Source organism: Rhinolophus hipposideros (genome assembly GCF_964194185.1).
Source record: "Rhinolophus hipposideros genome assembly, chromosome: 2".
In the NCBI taxonomy this organism is placed as follows: domain Eukaryota; kingdom Metazoa; phylum Chordata; class Mammalia; order Chiroptera; family Rhinolophidae; genus Rhinolophus; species Rhinolophus hipposideros.
This window is the reverse complement of record NC_138048.1, coordinates 71,761,074-71,776,202: the sequence shown is the minus strand read 5'-3', so window position 1 is coordinate 71,776,202 and position 15,129 is coordinate 71,761,074. Positions and strand designations below refer to the sequence as shown.

Sequence of the window (15,129 nt, the reverse complement as noted above, 5' to 3'; positions counted from 1 at the left end):
CAACATTCTTCTCATTCAGATGCCCCTCCTCGGTATGACCCTTTTAGAACCTCCAACCCAGAAATGGCTGTTCTGTTTTTTTCAGCATCTTTGGTACTTTGGCCTATCTCTGTCGTGAAATACAATGCATAGTATTAACGATTCCCAAGATCTCTCTTAGTGCCTCATTGGCATTATATCTGAGAATTTAGAAAATTGCCTGGTTGTATAGTAGGTACAGACATTCCTCGATCTGTAGCACTTTATTGTGCCTCAAAGATGTTTCATTTTTTACAAATTAAAGGCAAGACTCTCCACTAGCCAAAGATTATGGCTTGCTTTATTACGATACCCACTTTATTGTGATACCTACCATATTGCGGTGGTCTGAAACAGAACCTGCAATATCTCTGAGATGACTGTACTTGATAAGTGTTTTTAAATGTAAGTGATTAGCCAAACTGAAATAAAGTAAATATAGGAGATGTTCATGGATTTGCAGGTTCAAGTAGAGTAAAAATAACACCTGGTAGCTAGAAATTTAGCAAGATCAAAGTGACATACATCCGCAAGGAATAAAATGCTCTTAATGTGGATTTAAGAGAGAGAGGAGTGCCAAGACAATTCTGTAGAAGAAAGAATAGTTTCTTCAACAAATAGTGCAGGGGCAGTTGGGTATCCAAATGCAAAACAATGAAGTTGGACCTCTACCTCACACCACATATAAAAATGTACTCTAAGTGGATTACAGACATGAGGGGAAGATAGTGCTTAGTCCTCATTATTAGTCAGCAAACGGGGGCAGCTGGGAAAATGGCCCAGACTATCTTGGTGCAGGTGGTGATAATGGTGATAACTACTATGTGTTGTGTGGTAAATGCTTTATTTATGTTTCTAGTTTTCATCATCTTTATCTATGAGAAAGCTGAGGCTCAGAGTTGAAACAGGATTGCAACCCAGGCATTTCTGATTTTACTGGCCTATCTCCTACTCTGATGTGATCTTGAAGTCGACAGCAGAGGCCACCTTGATGGTTGTATTTGCTTTACGTTCCATCCCTTTCTGACAATGGAGTGTGGACGTGTGGAGTGCCTGTTGGTGCATCTCTAGTCCTAAAACACCAGCTTCTCATGGATGAGATGGTTCGTTATTGTGAGAGAATTGAAGAGGGAGGTCAGTGAATAATTAACAGTGTTACATTAGTAACTCTAAGTTGAGTCAATGGAGAAATTCGCGATTATAGCAGATTCATTACATAATTAAGTAGTTCAGAGTGCTTTAAAGATAAATTGGTCAAATAAATTTGACAAAATACAAATGTCAGTAGTGAGCAGAGATAATGGTCTAGTAAGCCAAGCACCTGCAGTTGAAGCATCAGCTATGGTCTGCTCTGAGGTACGGTTACCGTAACAATCTTTGTTTTCTTAGGTTGAGGACTGAACCCGTGGGCTTTAAAGATAGTGTGGCTTACGAGAACAGTGGAATCTTGTCATTTCAACTCAGTAGTCCCTGATAATATAGTAGGCCTTTGTGTATTGCAGTGTATGTGTGTTGTGCTTTACTTTTTGGTGGGAGGCTGGGAAAGGTTTGAGGGAAAAACAACGTCACCTTTTCAACTTAAAAGAAAAAGAAAATACAGGCTAAGTTTTCTTTCAACTGTGAGCAAGCGGATTTCAGTCAGAGGGAATTTAGTCTTGTCACACTCATTACCATCATTTCCAAGATGTATGATTAGGGTTGAGGCTGTGGGAGCAAACAGGGTGAATACTCATGTTGGGAAGAGTGTGGACGTTTCTAGGAGAGGCCAGCCTTCAAATTCCACCTGGCTACTTCCCATGTTACCTTTACAAATTCTTTCACCACATAGGCGAATACCTACCTGCACGGTAGAGGTAAGAATTAAGGGAAATGTTATGTGAGGTGTGTAGTCCACAGTGGGCATTCAGTAAGTGGTAGCTATTATAATGAACAAGACTGTTAGAATAATTTCACAGAAAGTCTGGCAGTGTACCATTCTGAATACATATTGAGATCACACAGCATGAAGCAAATTTTTCCTTTCATTGTATACTGGCCACGGTTGTTCTCATCTTTTCAATTGTTAACCTCATCATTAACTTTCTGAATAATTTAAATATAAATTTAAATATATATCTATATAAATCTATATATAAAAGTTTATATATAAATATATATACATATATATAGATTTAAATATACATAAATGTCTTACGCAGATTCCTTCAGTTTTATTTTCCATGCTTTTATAGTAATTTATAAAACATTTTTCAAATGTTGCAGAAAAATCTTCATGTAGACCCCAAAATTTAAAAAGCATATGAAAAGAAACAGTGAAATATCCATGTTAAATGCTCTGTCATTTGGGAAACTACTCTTCTTTTTCGAGATTAATTGATGTAACCTAAAAACTGAATAGTAGTCAAAATAAGTATTTTGTTGTTGTAGCACAAGTACACACTTTATCTCATTTCATCGTTTTGGGGATTTGTTAATGGGTAAAGAAATAACTGTTAAAATTATATATATATTCCATTTCTCTTGACCAGGGAGAGACAAGAAGTCTATTTAAAACTGGGTTTACATTTTGGTGTGGTTGGTCATTCTCCTGAGGAGTGTTTAAAGAATTGGCCAGAAATGAGAGCCCCTGTGGGGAAATCATGGGGCCTGTTTGGTGGGACCCATGGAATGCTTGTCCCTGTTTTGCCTCTAGCCAAGCCAGTGGAGCTATAAACATTAGCTTCAGCTGCTTCCCTGTGGTCATTTCTATGTGGGATTAAACCAATGCTGTGTGTCACCTTCAACATTTGAAAATGATGAGCAGAGAGTAGCATGGGGGATTGCCCTGTGCCCTGACAAGCTGAGAATCAGAGCTGTTTGTCAGCCAAGAAGAAAGAGAATTGGAATCTCTTTCAGGATGTGAAGTCCTCTGGAGGACCTGATTTTTCTATAGGAAGTTAGAAAAGTATTCCACAATGAGCAGTGTGTGGGCACGGAGATTGGAAGCTTCTACAGGAAGAGTAGAGGACTTCTGTGTCTATTCTGTTGTAGTTTCCTTTATCAGCAGCTTTGCAGCAACCTTTTCATTTTATGGCTTATTTTGTCTGAGGAATGATTGTAGACAGGGTTGGCATCGCTAAATTAATGTACCAAGGACATATCCTCCCCTCAAAACATTGTGCAAGTTTCCTCTTTCCAAGCTTTCTGTCTCCCTGTTCTGCATTTTCTCCTGTATTTCTTTGTTTCTGAGATCCTGGCATTGTGGTATAATAGAATATAAGATTTGCAAGAGAAAACAGGAGCCCAGGTCAGGCTCTGGGTCCAACTCCCTGTGTGATTTTTAGGACTATTTTCAAATTATTTACTTGGGTGTTTCTCTTGTTGGTTTACTTGGTCATTGTTGGTCTTCCTCACTTTTAGCATTTAAGCCCTATACGGTCAGGGACCCTGTGTGCCCTGTCATCACTGGATCTCCAGAAAGGTGCTCAGCACATAATTGGCACTTCCCAAAATGTGGCTGGTTGGCTGGCTAGAGTCATCGTTATCTTGTGGAGGGAGGAAGGGAGAGGAAAGGGTTTGAGGATCTCTGAGATTATTTTCTAGTCTAAAATCAGGTGATTCTCCTCTACTGTTCATACTGTTCCTTAAAAAGGAGACCAAGTGAGATTATGAGTAAGTTTCCATAAGCAGTCATTACCAAAACTGTGGCACACTCCGTTGGTATTTAGCATTGTATGAACTAGAATGCTAGTCTTCCCTTCTATGGAAAAATGATAGTTGATTTTCGTAATAATAATAATATTGAGACAGTGTCATATCTAGAAATGACTTCTGAGTCATTAATAATTAGGATAAAATTACGCACATAACATTTTATTTTATTGCACAGTTAGTACGTGTTTAGTCTGTCTTTCTAAATTATTGAAGTATGTGTCATATATAAAAACTTTTCTTAGAGAAACACCTTTGCTCAACCTATTAGCTTCAAAACTTTATGAAGGTCAGATGGGTTTTATATTCTTACACCCTCTTTGAACCCATCAGGCTTATAAACTTGTAGTTATATTTTGCTGTGTGATAAACACGATCTCAGTATCATCAGAATGGATTCTTAATCCTTTTTGTGTGCCATGGAGCCCATTAGCAGGCTGGTGAAGCATTTTCAGACGTAAAATATGAAATTCCTAGATACTGTCTAGAACAGTCTGCCTATGTTTCCAGGAACATGAATGTGCTTGAGAAGCTGAACTGAAATCATCTTATAATTAACCATCCCTTCTGTGCTGTCAATGGGGAGCTCCTCGTGTAACAGGAACAGTTACCACCCACAGATTCTTCCTGTTGATGGTTTTATTAATATCTTAAAGGCATCTCGGTTTGGCACAAGTTACACCATCAGATCTCCACTTACTGTTTTTCTTCTGATAAATATTCTGTTCCTTAAAACATTTCCTTTTAGTCTAGAATAATTGTTTGGCCCATTTTACTGCTCAAAACTCTATGGATATAACTTCTTACTTGTCTGGTGTTCTTATGTGCCACACAGGTATTAGGGAAGATTAGATTAAATTTTTGAACTTTAAATGTACTTCTTTCTGATATTTAGGTTGGGGAATATAGAATAAAATATGATAGAAAAGACACAGCATTTCTAGTCACTAGTACTTGGGTGTGAATCTTGTCACCCACTTAGATGATCTTAGTTAAGTTACTTAATTGTTCCTGAAATTCTTCAACTAGAAATTAGGACTATGATGTTGCTCATCATAGAGAATCTTCTTCTGAGTATTATAGAAGTAAAGTTCTGTGTCAAGCATTTTAATAAACTGTTAAGTGATACAGAAATTATAGGAGTTGTTATTGTCCCCTTTAATTGTCACACCAAATTAATCAACTTGCCATTTGCCTTCAGCGTCACTGCCCTGTGTGGAATTTCTACTTGGAGAAGAGACCACTTGGCTCTCAGCAGTGTCTTGAGTAGCTTAGCTCTGTCTAAACAGCGACCTCTCTCTCCCCATGGGATCCTCAAGTTGGGGCAGCTGGGGGTGTGGTAAGACAGAGCTGGAGCCAGCTGAGGACCTAACCTTGGTTCTGCAGTTTATAAGCTGTGTCCCTTAACCTTGCTAGGTTTCCTTCTTAATTTGGAAGGTCTTTAGAGATTACTGCCTCTGTCCCCTCAACTATATAGCCTTACATGCTTTACCGAAGCAGTTGGACTAAAGGGATACCGCAGAGGAGGTACTTGTTTCCAGCCTCCTCTCCAACCCTCAGTGTTTTTAATTATAAGTCATCAAGTACCCACCTGGAAAGATCCAGGACGTATGTCCAGTAAAATACTAACTGTTGGTTTCATGTATATATGCCCTAGTCGTGCTCCTTTTTCCAGATTATAGATTTACATAACTGTGAGTAGCTTGGCTTATTTCTATGTGTATAAAAATGTTGGCACATATAAAGCCAAAGAGGGGGAAATTGCCATTTATGGGGTATGTCCTTATACTGGTCACCTTCCAAACTAGCCTGTGTGTAAAGTTCATACCCAGAAGACACGTGCCATATCAGTACCGTCAGCTTGTGATCCCCTATATATCGACCTTGTTTGGCTTTATCTGGATCTAACCACTCCCCCCTCAGTCTGTACCTTAGCCATTACCTCGATTTGGCAAGTGGGTTAAAAATTAAGCACCATAGAACATTCAACATTTCTAGATATGTAGAAATGAGTGTGTACATAAAAATGTTTGGGGAATTTTTGTTCAGTCATGAATCACCTGATTATTTAAAACCTTCGACTTGACTACCTATAAAGCAGATGATTGGTTGTTTACTTAACCATCGGTGTTAACTATTTGAGAAAAGTAATTGGAATTTTCAAGCAATTTTTTTTTTTTAATTCTGGAGATGATAGCTAGTATCAAGCTGTAACCATTCTGCAGGATAATCCTTTGATGTTATTTACAGGGATTTGGGTACCTAGAAGCATCACCAATAATATATTTTTTCCATTTGGCTACAAAACTACCATGTTGTAAGGCAAAAGTAGATGATCTTAAACCTAGAGGGTCTATTGTCTCAGGACATTAATGATAGTGAAATGTTGGAAAGAGCAAATATTATTTCATCATTGTTAGTATTACAGATATGAAGAGAAAGGAGGTTGAGAAGTATGTTTGGTGTTTTTGACCATAGATACAATCATTAAATTTGAAAAGACAGAGAAGTAAGTCAGGAGATTTGGAAAATACATTCAATTCTGCCACCATTTTAAATTGATTAACTTTATCTGTAAAATAGAAAGACCACTTGCTTCTGTAAGTCTTTGGTTACTTTGAATGTTCCTTTATTCCAACTTTCACTTTGTTCTAATGGTACTTGGGAGATGGTGATGGGAGTTTCATCCATAGTAGCAAAAAGGAGATCGGCCAGGGAAAGTAAATTCCGTATGTTTCAAATCTCTATACTCCATGAAGAACATACTTGCTTTTCTGTTTTTAAAAAACTTTTTTCCATTAGTTTCAGGTGTACAAAACAACATAATGATTAGACATTTATACCTCCTCTCACAAAGTGATAACCCCCCCCCCCAAGTCTACTACCCATCTGACACTATACATAGCTATTGCAGTACCATTGGCTGTATTCCCTGTTCTGTACTTTACATCCCGTGACTTTATAGCCATATATATACACCTATATACATATATATTTAATTATAGTTGTCATTTACTATTATTTTTATTAGTTTCAGGTATACAGCACAGTGGTTGGGCATTTACATAATTTATGAAGTGATTCCCCTGCCCAATATCTAGTACCCATCTGATACCATACACAGTTTTTACAACATTATTGACTACATTCCCCATATTGTATTTCACATCCCCGTGACTATTTTGTGACTGCCAATTTGTACTTCCTAATCCCTTCACCTTTTCCACCCATCCTCGAAGCCCCCTCCTGTCTAGCAACCATCAGTTTGTTTTCTGTATCTACAAGTCTGTTTCTGTTTTGTTTATTTTGTTCTTTAGAGTCCACATATAAGTGAGATCATATGGTATTTATATTTCTCAGTCTGACTTATTTCACTTAGCATAATATCCTCTAGGTCCATCCATGTTGTTGCAAATATTCAGATTTCATTCTTGTTTATGGCCGAGTACTACTCCATTATATAAATGTACCACAATTTCTTTATCCAATTGTCTGTTGAAGAGCATTTTGTTATTTCCGTATCTTGGCTATTGTAAATAGTGCTACAGTAAACATATCTCTTTTTGAATTAGTGTTTTGGATTTCTTTGGATAAATGCCCAGGAGTGAAATTGCTGGGTCATAAGGTAGGTAGTTCTATTTTTAATTTTTTGAGGGATCTCCATACTGTTTTCCATAGTGGCTGCACCAATCTACAATCCCACAACAGTGCACAAGGGTTCCCTTTTCTCCTCATACTCACCAATACTTGTTTGTTGATTCATTGATGATCGCCATTCTGAGGAGAGTGAGGTGGTATCTCATTGTGGTTTTTACTTGCATTTCTGTAATGATTAGTGGCTTTGAGCATCTTTTCATATGTCTATTGGTCATCTGTATGTCCTCTTTGGAGAAATGTCTATTCAGGTCCTCTGTCCATTTTTTTAATTGGGCTGTTTGTTTCTTTGGTGTTGAGTTGTATGAGTTTTTAAATAAATTTTGGATATTAACCCCTGATCAGATGTATCATTGGCAAATATCATCTCCCATTAGTAGGATGTCTTTTTGCTTTGGTGATGGTTTCCTTTGTTGTGAAAAAACTTTTTAGTTTGATATAGTCCCATTTGTTTATTTTTTCTTTTGTTTCCTTTGCCCAATGAGATATATCAGTAAAAATATTACTAAGCATAATGTCTGCGACTTCATATATTTTCTTCTAGGAGTTTTATGGTTTTGGGTCTTACATTTAAGTCTTTTAATCCATTTTGAGTTTATTCTTGTATATGGTGTAAGAAGGTGGTCCAGTTTTATTTTTTTGCACGTATCTACCTACAAACTTTCTTTTCTTTTTTTTTTTATATTGTTCACTGTATTAGAAAATGCAGAGTGAGGAATTAGTGCAAAAGGGAAAAGTAAAAGTGGATGCTTTTGTACTCTGGTTAAATAAATAAGACTGCTCAGCTGCATTTTGCATTGCAATAGAACTTACATAGGAAATGTGTAATTTTTCAGTGTCTTTCTTATGAAGTAAAGTAGTAAAATAATTTTGATAATATTAAGTAACATTGAATATTTTTCATACAATGGTCAGGCACGACAGATCTGCGATTAGCTGAGTTTAGATTTCTGAAATTTTAGTGTAGAATGTCAGATATTCACCTGCGTTGTGGGGAGGAATTTGGTAATAAATGTGTTAATTCTTAGACGACACCAAATATAAGCAGGTACATTTTTTTCATCATTTGTTCACTTAGCCAACTCTTATTGAAAGCCTCCTGTGTTCCCAGATACCCTTGAGGGACTGGCAGCTATGTGGGGGAGAGACAGATCTGTAATTCACACTGTAGGACAGAGATGCTGGTGGAGGGGTACGCACCGGTCTGGCTGGATGGAGACTAGACTCTGCCTGCCCATCCCTCTGTCCATGCAGCTGTTTTGTATTGCCCGACCTTTTCTTCTGCTTGTCTATTGCTTGAGTGCTCAGTTTTAGCTGACATTTCGTCCCTTCCTGGAGTGGTCTGGGAGCCCCCTTCAAATATGTTGGCAGCAGTTAGGCATTGAGCTTGAGCCTGGCTTTCACACACATTTGGCCCCAGCTTTCAGTGTGCAGGCAGCTCGCTCAGTGTTCCTTGCCAGGCCCTGCGCACTGCCTGCGTGCAGGCCGGTTCTTTTATGTCCACGTGCAGTCTGCTCTGCCCACTTCCTGGCTCATTCCTGGCCGTCTAGGGCAGCCTTTTAAATTTTTTATTTTGCCTCCTGCCTTTTAAAGCCCTTCTTTTGATTCTTGTCATTTAGAGCCTAGAAGAACAGGGACAGAGTTTTAGGAACTGAGGAATTTATTAAAAGTCCTGTGAGGCATTTCAGTTCAGTAAGGTGAACTAGCTTCCTTCTCTGTCATCTACAACAAAGGACATTCAAACTATAATTGTCTTTAAGAGATGCATTTTATTTAATTCTTGGACTCCGAATTGCCCCCTTCATCCCCTGATAGCTGTCTGACCTTAGGCGAATTAGCTTGACTTCCCTGAACTTCATTCCTCTTATCTGCAAAGTGGGGACAACTGGATATTCCTCACAGGATTGCTGGGAGGATTTAATGAGGTGCTGATACTAATAGTAGTAATTGCTAGGTAAGGTTTTTCTATTATGTATCAGTTACTGTCCCAGGACCTTAACATGTGTTGCCTTGCTTCAGTACAGGGTGTTAAAGCAGAGCAGCAGGTATTCAGTAGATACTGGTTGTCTCTTGAATCCTTTCACCTCTTGACAACCCAGCTGTCCTGTTTCTCACAGCTCATTTTACATACTTATTTCTCAGCATATCTAACTTATGTATAATTCTCCATGTAATAAAAACTTTGCAGTGCAGACTAGAATGAAAATCTGGTCCTGCAGCTGAGCTAGTTGTACATTTTTACCCTATTGTACCGTGGCTTCCTTCATGTCTAACAGGGATACTAATACCTAATTCTCCAGTAGTTGAGGACATTAAGTGAGATAACCCATGTTCAGTAGCTGGCAGGTTACAGGCACTGGCTCTGAGTTTCCTTCTCATCTGTCTTCCCATGCTGCTACTTCTTTCGGTTGCCTCCAAGTTATTTCATTTTGTTTTAATAGTTCTCTTGGTAATACTTCTAAAAACACTCATGCAAATAAGACAAACACTCTCCCTGTTTAACCTTTGGTGCTGTATTCTCAAGCCTCTCATCCCTGTGTGTAGGCCACAGGATAGCAAGAATACTAGGCACAGAGAAGTTTCTCAGTAAATACTTCTGAGCGGAATAAAAAGACATGATAAGGAATCAAACCAGCTGCTATCAGGCTGCCTTTCTTCCTTGGCCTGAGGAAGGTGACTGGGTATTTGTTCATGGGGGATAAATCTTTGCTTTTTATAGAGGGTTTTTGTTTGTTTGTTTAAACAGACAAGGCTGGTAGAACTTTAGATAGAGGAATCTTGAGAGGCTCTGCTAGGTGGTGTATTAGATTGCTAGGGCTACCATAACAAAGTGCCCACCGAGTGGGTGGCTTAAGCAACAGAAATGACTCACCATTCTGGAGGGTATAAGTTTGGTTTCTTCTAAGGCCTCTCTCTTTGGCTTATAGATGGTATTCTTCCTTTGGTGTTTTCACATAGTCTTCTTTCCATGTGTCTGTGTCCTGCTTTCCTCCTTTTAGAAGGATGTCTGTCATATTGGATTCGGACCCGCCTACATGACCTCATTTTTTACCATAATTACACAACTTGAAAGACCCTATCTCCAAATACCGCGGGTTGCGACTTCAATTTATAAATTGGTTGGGGGGCTGGAGGACATAATTCAGTCCATAACAGGTGGCAACCTGATAACCTAGCACAATTGTCTTCTTCAATGGTGCTCTGCAGAAGATATTTGAGTGACGATTCTGTTGTGTCACAGAGCTAGGAAAAAATTCTAGAAAATATAATACTTGATTCTGATTTCTTGAGAAGCACTTACTAGGAGTTAGTCTAATTTTTCTCTTTATATTATCCTTAGATAAATCTTACTGTTTAGCACCTATTTTTTCTTTCCCCCACCTATTTTTTTCTTTTCCCCACCTTTGCATATTCAGTGCTTGGCTAATAGTATGTGTCAGGAAATAATTGTTGAGTTGAGTACTGGCAATTTGTCTGCCTCTGGACATTGTCGCAATTCCATTCACTGCAAAAGGAAATGAACCTGTCTTTTCCATGGTTATTTGTGAACACTGAAGGTATATTTTATTGTCTGAGAGTTTTTGGACTGAACTCTCTGATTTTTAAATTCTTCTGCTACAGTAATATATTTCTTTCTGAACTATGTATTTTTTAAGCAAAGTATGTTATTGCCACCATTTCCTGAGTTGCTCATTATTTTGTGCACTGTTCTTGCTTCTCAGACTTACTCTTTGGGGAACATAGGCATAATTTCCTTAGCCATAGATCAAAACTTGATTTATAATTAAATATGTTATAATAAATATTTTTGTTTTTGATTATTTCAGAGCTAATTTTTCACTTCTTAAATATTTTTAGAGACAAAGTAGGCCTTGGTTGGTAAGGGTGCAGGTTTCTCAACGTGTCTCATTATAGGTGTCTCTCACAAATACTACAGAATAATTTGAGATAATTAAAAATGGGGCTGTCAAACAATTTATATATGCAGGTAGTTTTAAAAAGCAACTTGGTTTTCTAACTGGAAACCTTTTATTTTGTGATGTGAAGAATAATTTATACTTTAGATTTATTAATTTTTTTAAGTAGTGGAAATACTTAATTTTACAAAATAGAGTAGGAAAAAGATAATGTTTCATTCAGCTCTTTATCTTTTTTGTTTCTTTTCCTGGACTAGCATTCTTATCTTTGTTAGGGCTTTTTGCCCAACTTTTTAAAAAGGTGCTTTGTTTCAATAAGCCAGAAATTATATGATAAAATGATGAAAATAACTTCATTATAACTGCTGTTGTTCACAAGCCCAAAGAGTTCTTCAAGTTTAGTGAGAGTCCTGTTATTTTACAACATTGTCAAGTTCACGTAGCTGGTTGACCTGAAATAATGAAGGTTGTAAGTTTCTAGAAAACAAGTATTTTGCTTCTGTGGACCTTCCAGTGCCTAGCACAGGACTGAATGAAGGTTCTATGAAAGAGGAGTATTGGGAGTTTTTCTTACTCTTTTCTTAATAGCCAGTGGCAAAGTGGGCAGTGGGAGGAATAGAAGACACTGTAGAATGATGCATGTTGATATTAGATGGTAAGAAATATCCATATTTATCCTAAAATTATACATAGTGTGCTACCAAATATACTTATGCTCTGTGTTTTAGACAATCTAGATATTTTGGTGATAATTATTAGCACAATCATTAGAATTGCCAATATCATGGTTTAGCACCATTTCACATATACCTGTAAATTGATAGCCATGCATTTATAAATGAGGTAAATGTGATTAGCTTGCTTAGGTCAAGAGGTTACATTTATTAAAGAATACATAAAAAGCTACGTTTTGAGATTTAGGAGGGAATACGACTCAGAATCTTAATTTTCCAGAGTTAATATTGCTTTATTAAGGAATTATTAATACAGTAGTTAATTCTGATCCTGATATGTTAATTGATTCATTAATAAACATAAAGTTTTTATTTTCTTATTGTAAGTATTAGTGGCTATTAATTCAAACTAAATTTACCTTGTACACTAAAGTATGGACTAAACATGCCAACTTGTATCAAGCAAGATTTTTAAAAACAAAGCTTATTATACATTTTTTTTAGACACCATTAAGAATGTTTTAGATAGCATTAAGTCATTTGATTTGATTGTGGCCTGTAATCAGCCCCTTGAGGTGTAATGAGAAATGCACTGCAATATATAAGTTTAATTTTCAGTGCTTTTTTTTTTTTTTTTTAACACAAAACTTTATACCTTGTGTGTGCCTGATTGCCTTAAATACTTGGTTAGACCAGCTGGTCTCTTTGGCAACCTGGTCCTGGCTTCCAAGTTTACTCTTATGCCCTCGTTGTCCCCTTCCTTGCAGGGCCCTGATCCAGAGGCCATTGTCTCAGCTGTCCCAGCCCTACCAATTCTTTGAGGTCCCTGAAGCCCTCCTGATTCTGCCATTCCATGCTCTTCTCTGTACCCCACAGCCTTCCCTTTTGATTATGGTATCTGTTCTCTTGTTATTTCTTACCTTGTGTCTCAACACAGCTGTTAGCTCTTAGAGCAGGTAGCATGAAGTTGGCCACAGAGGCAAATAAATACTGATACTGTACTACTTTAGTTAATTGTCTTCCTTGGGTGAATTAAAAAACATTTGAAGAAATTATAGATAGAATGTTTATCAGCATTTACTCTGCTTATAGCAGGTTCTGTAGCATAATGTCTCCCTTCACAACACTCATTGCATCATCAGGATGGGAGCAAAGGTGTCCATCTTGGTTTGGGATTGCTCAAGTTTTTCATTGGTTGGAGTCCCCTCATTTCATTTACATCCTTGGTCCCAGATTAAATAACTTTTTGGTACTTTTATGGCTTCTGAAGTTAATGTTTTCATGATGATGGAACTTTGCATGCTAATGTAGGAATGGGGTCAAGTGTTATCAGGCAGAAGCGGAAATTCAGCAGTTAGGTGCCCCAGAAAGTCTCTTCTTTCTGGGAAAACCACTGAACTGATAGTTATATTCAAAGTCATTCCTAAAATCACCCTAAGCACACATTCAATTCACTTGTCTTTGATGAAGTCTTCTTCCAACCGTTTTTGAAATCTTGGAAGAAGACTTCATCTGTGAAAATTTTATGTGACAAACAAAATTTATTATCAAGCTCTTGATACCTCCAAAATGTTTTGTGTTATCAGAATTAGGTGGTTGGTGAAAATTTCATAAATTTTAATGGTTAAGTCTTATTACTTCTAAAATTCCTTTAACTGGTTGAGTTAGAGAACCAGAATTCAACATGCACTAATTTTTTTCCAGTAGAGGAGAGAAATTTAAAAATAAGGGGGAAGTAATTAAATACTGCGTATAATCACAAGACATTGGCTGCTAATACCCACTACACTCTTTCTTTTTGCTATTTTCTTTAGGTGATTGAAGATAATACTGGAGTCCGCCGCGTGGTGGTCACACCCCAGTCTCCTGAGTGTTACCCCCCAAGCTACCCCTCAGCCATGTCTCCAACCCATCACCTACCCCCCTACTTGACTCACCACCCGCATTTTATTCATAACTCACACACGGCTTACTACCCACCTGTTACTGGACCTGGAGATATGCCGCCTCAGTTTTTCCCTCAGCATCATCTTCCCCCTACATTATACAGTGAGCAAGGTGAGTAAGTCATGCTGGCACTGGCAGCTGTTGAAACTGGTTATAGCACTTAAGTAGCTTAAGAGAGTCAGCCCTTTGTTTCTGCTGTAATAAGCATGGTAGAAAAGGGTCTATCTGATGTATAAAGCTCATGGGAAATGCCTAGCTTCTTTTGTCCTGATTTGTGTCTTGCAAAAATTATTAGTGCTTTGCGGGTTGCAGGTCTTTTTTTCTTTATATTTTCCCAAATTCTGCCCCCTATCCCACCCCACAAAGAGCAGGGAGTGGGATAGCCACTGACTTGTAAAAGCAGCAGTGATCTATCATGCGTTCCCGTGTCCTGTTAACATATTTTTATGTGAGAGTGGCCTGAAGCAAAACTACAACACGTTATTTCTTAGACATCCTATACTCTAGCTGTAGAAGGGAAATTAAAAAGGGTTTTGTGTGTCATTTCCAGTGACAGAAGGCTGTGAGTTCTCAGTAACCTTTGGGCTTCCATGATGTAGTCTTGGTGGGACTCAGAACGCCCTCGCTGTTGCTGTGGTCCTCCTGCTCCTATTTTTAGTTTAAGAATAGCCGTTAGTATAGCCACAATTTCACTGGTTGTTAGGCAAATACTTACCTTGAAATGAAAAACAGTCACAGAGATAACGACATCATGTTTTTTTTTAGTTTTTACCTTGGTGTTGATTTAGTCTGGAGCCCTTTTCTATCAAAATGGATACTAAGAAAGCAGATAAGTGAGGGTAAAAATTATACTTTAACCTTCAGGACTTTGCAAAATGATTTTCTTCTGAGTCTGAGTATGAACTGAAGCATTTTCTTACTTCAAACATTTAGTATGTTGGTTCAGATAAATTATATGAGAAGTGCCTGTTACACCATAAAGTTTTGGAGCAAGTTGTCACCTTACTTTCTCTTAACAATTATATATGCATATTTTCCCCTGTATGTTCATCATACATTATAATTTTTTCTCATTAGAAAGAAAAATATTTGAGATGGGTATTTTAAGTGAAATAGCCTGTTGTAATTTAGGAATAGAATTTGATTATTATTTATAGTAGTTCAAAAGAAATTTAGTATAATTCAAAAGAATCAGTTGCTATCATAATGGGGTATGGAGAGATGATAGG

The 15,129-nt window shown here is 37.5% G+C and overlaps 1 protein-coding gene across 2 annotated transcripts in view; it reads left to right on the top strand.

The window, feature by feature from the left end:
* The window catches only part of FNDC3B (fibronectin type III domain containing 3B), a 321,497-nt gene that overhangs the window by 174,047 nt on the left and 132,321 nt on the right, over positions 1-15,129 (top strand). For both annotated transcript variants that reach the window (XM_081065836.1, XM_081065837.1), the window contains exon 5: positions 13,768-14,011. In XM_081065836.1, the coding sequence (XP_080921962.1) occupies positions 13,768-14,011 (244 nt within the window). The remainder of the gene's footprint in view (positions 1-13,767; positions 14,012-15,129) is intronic.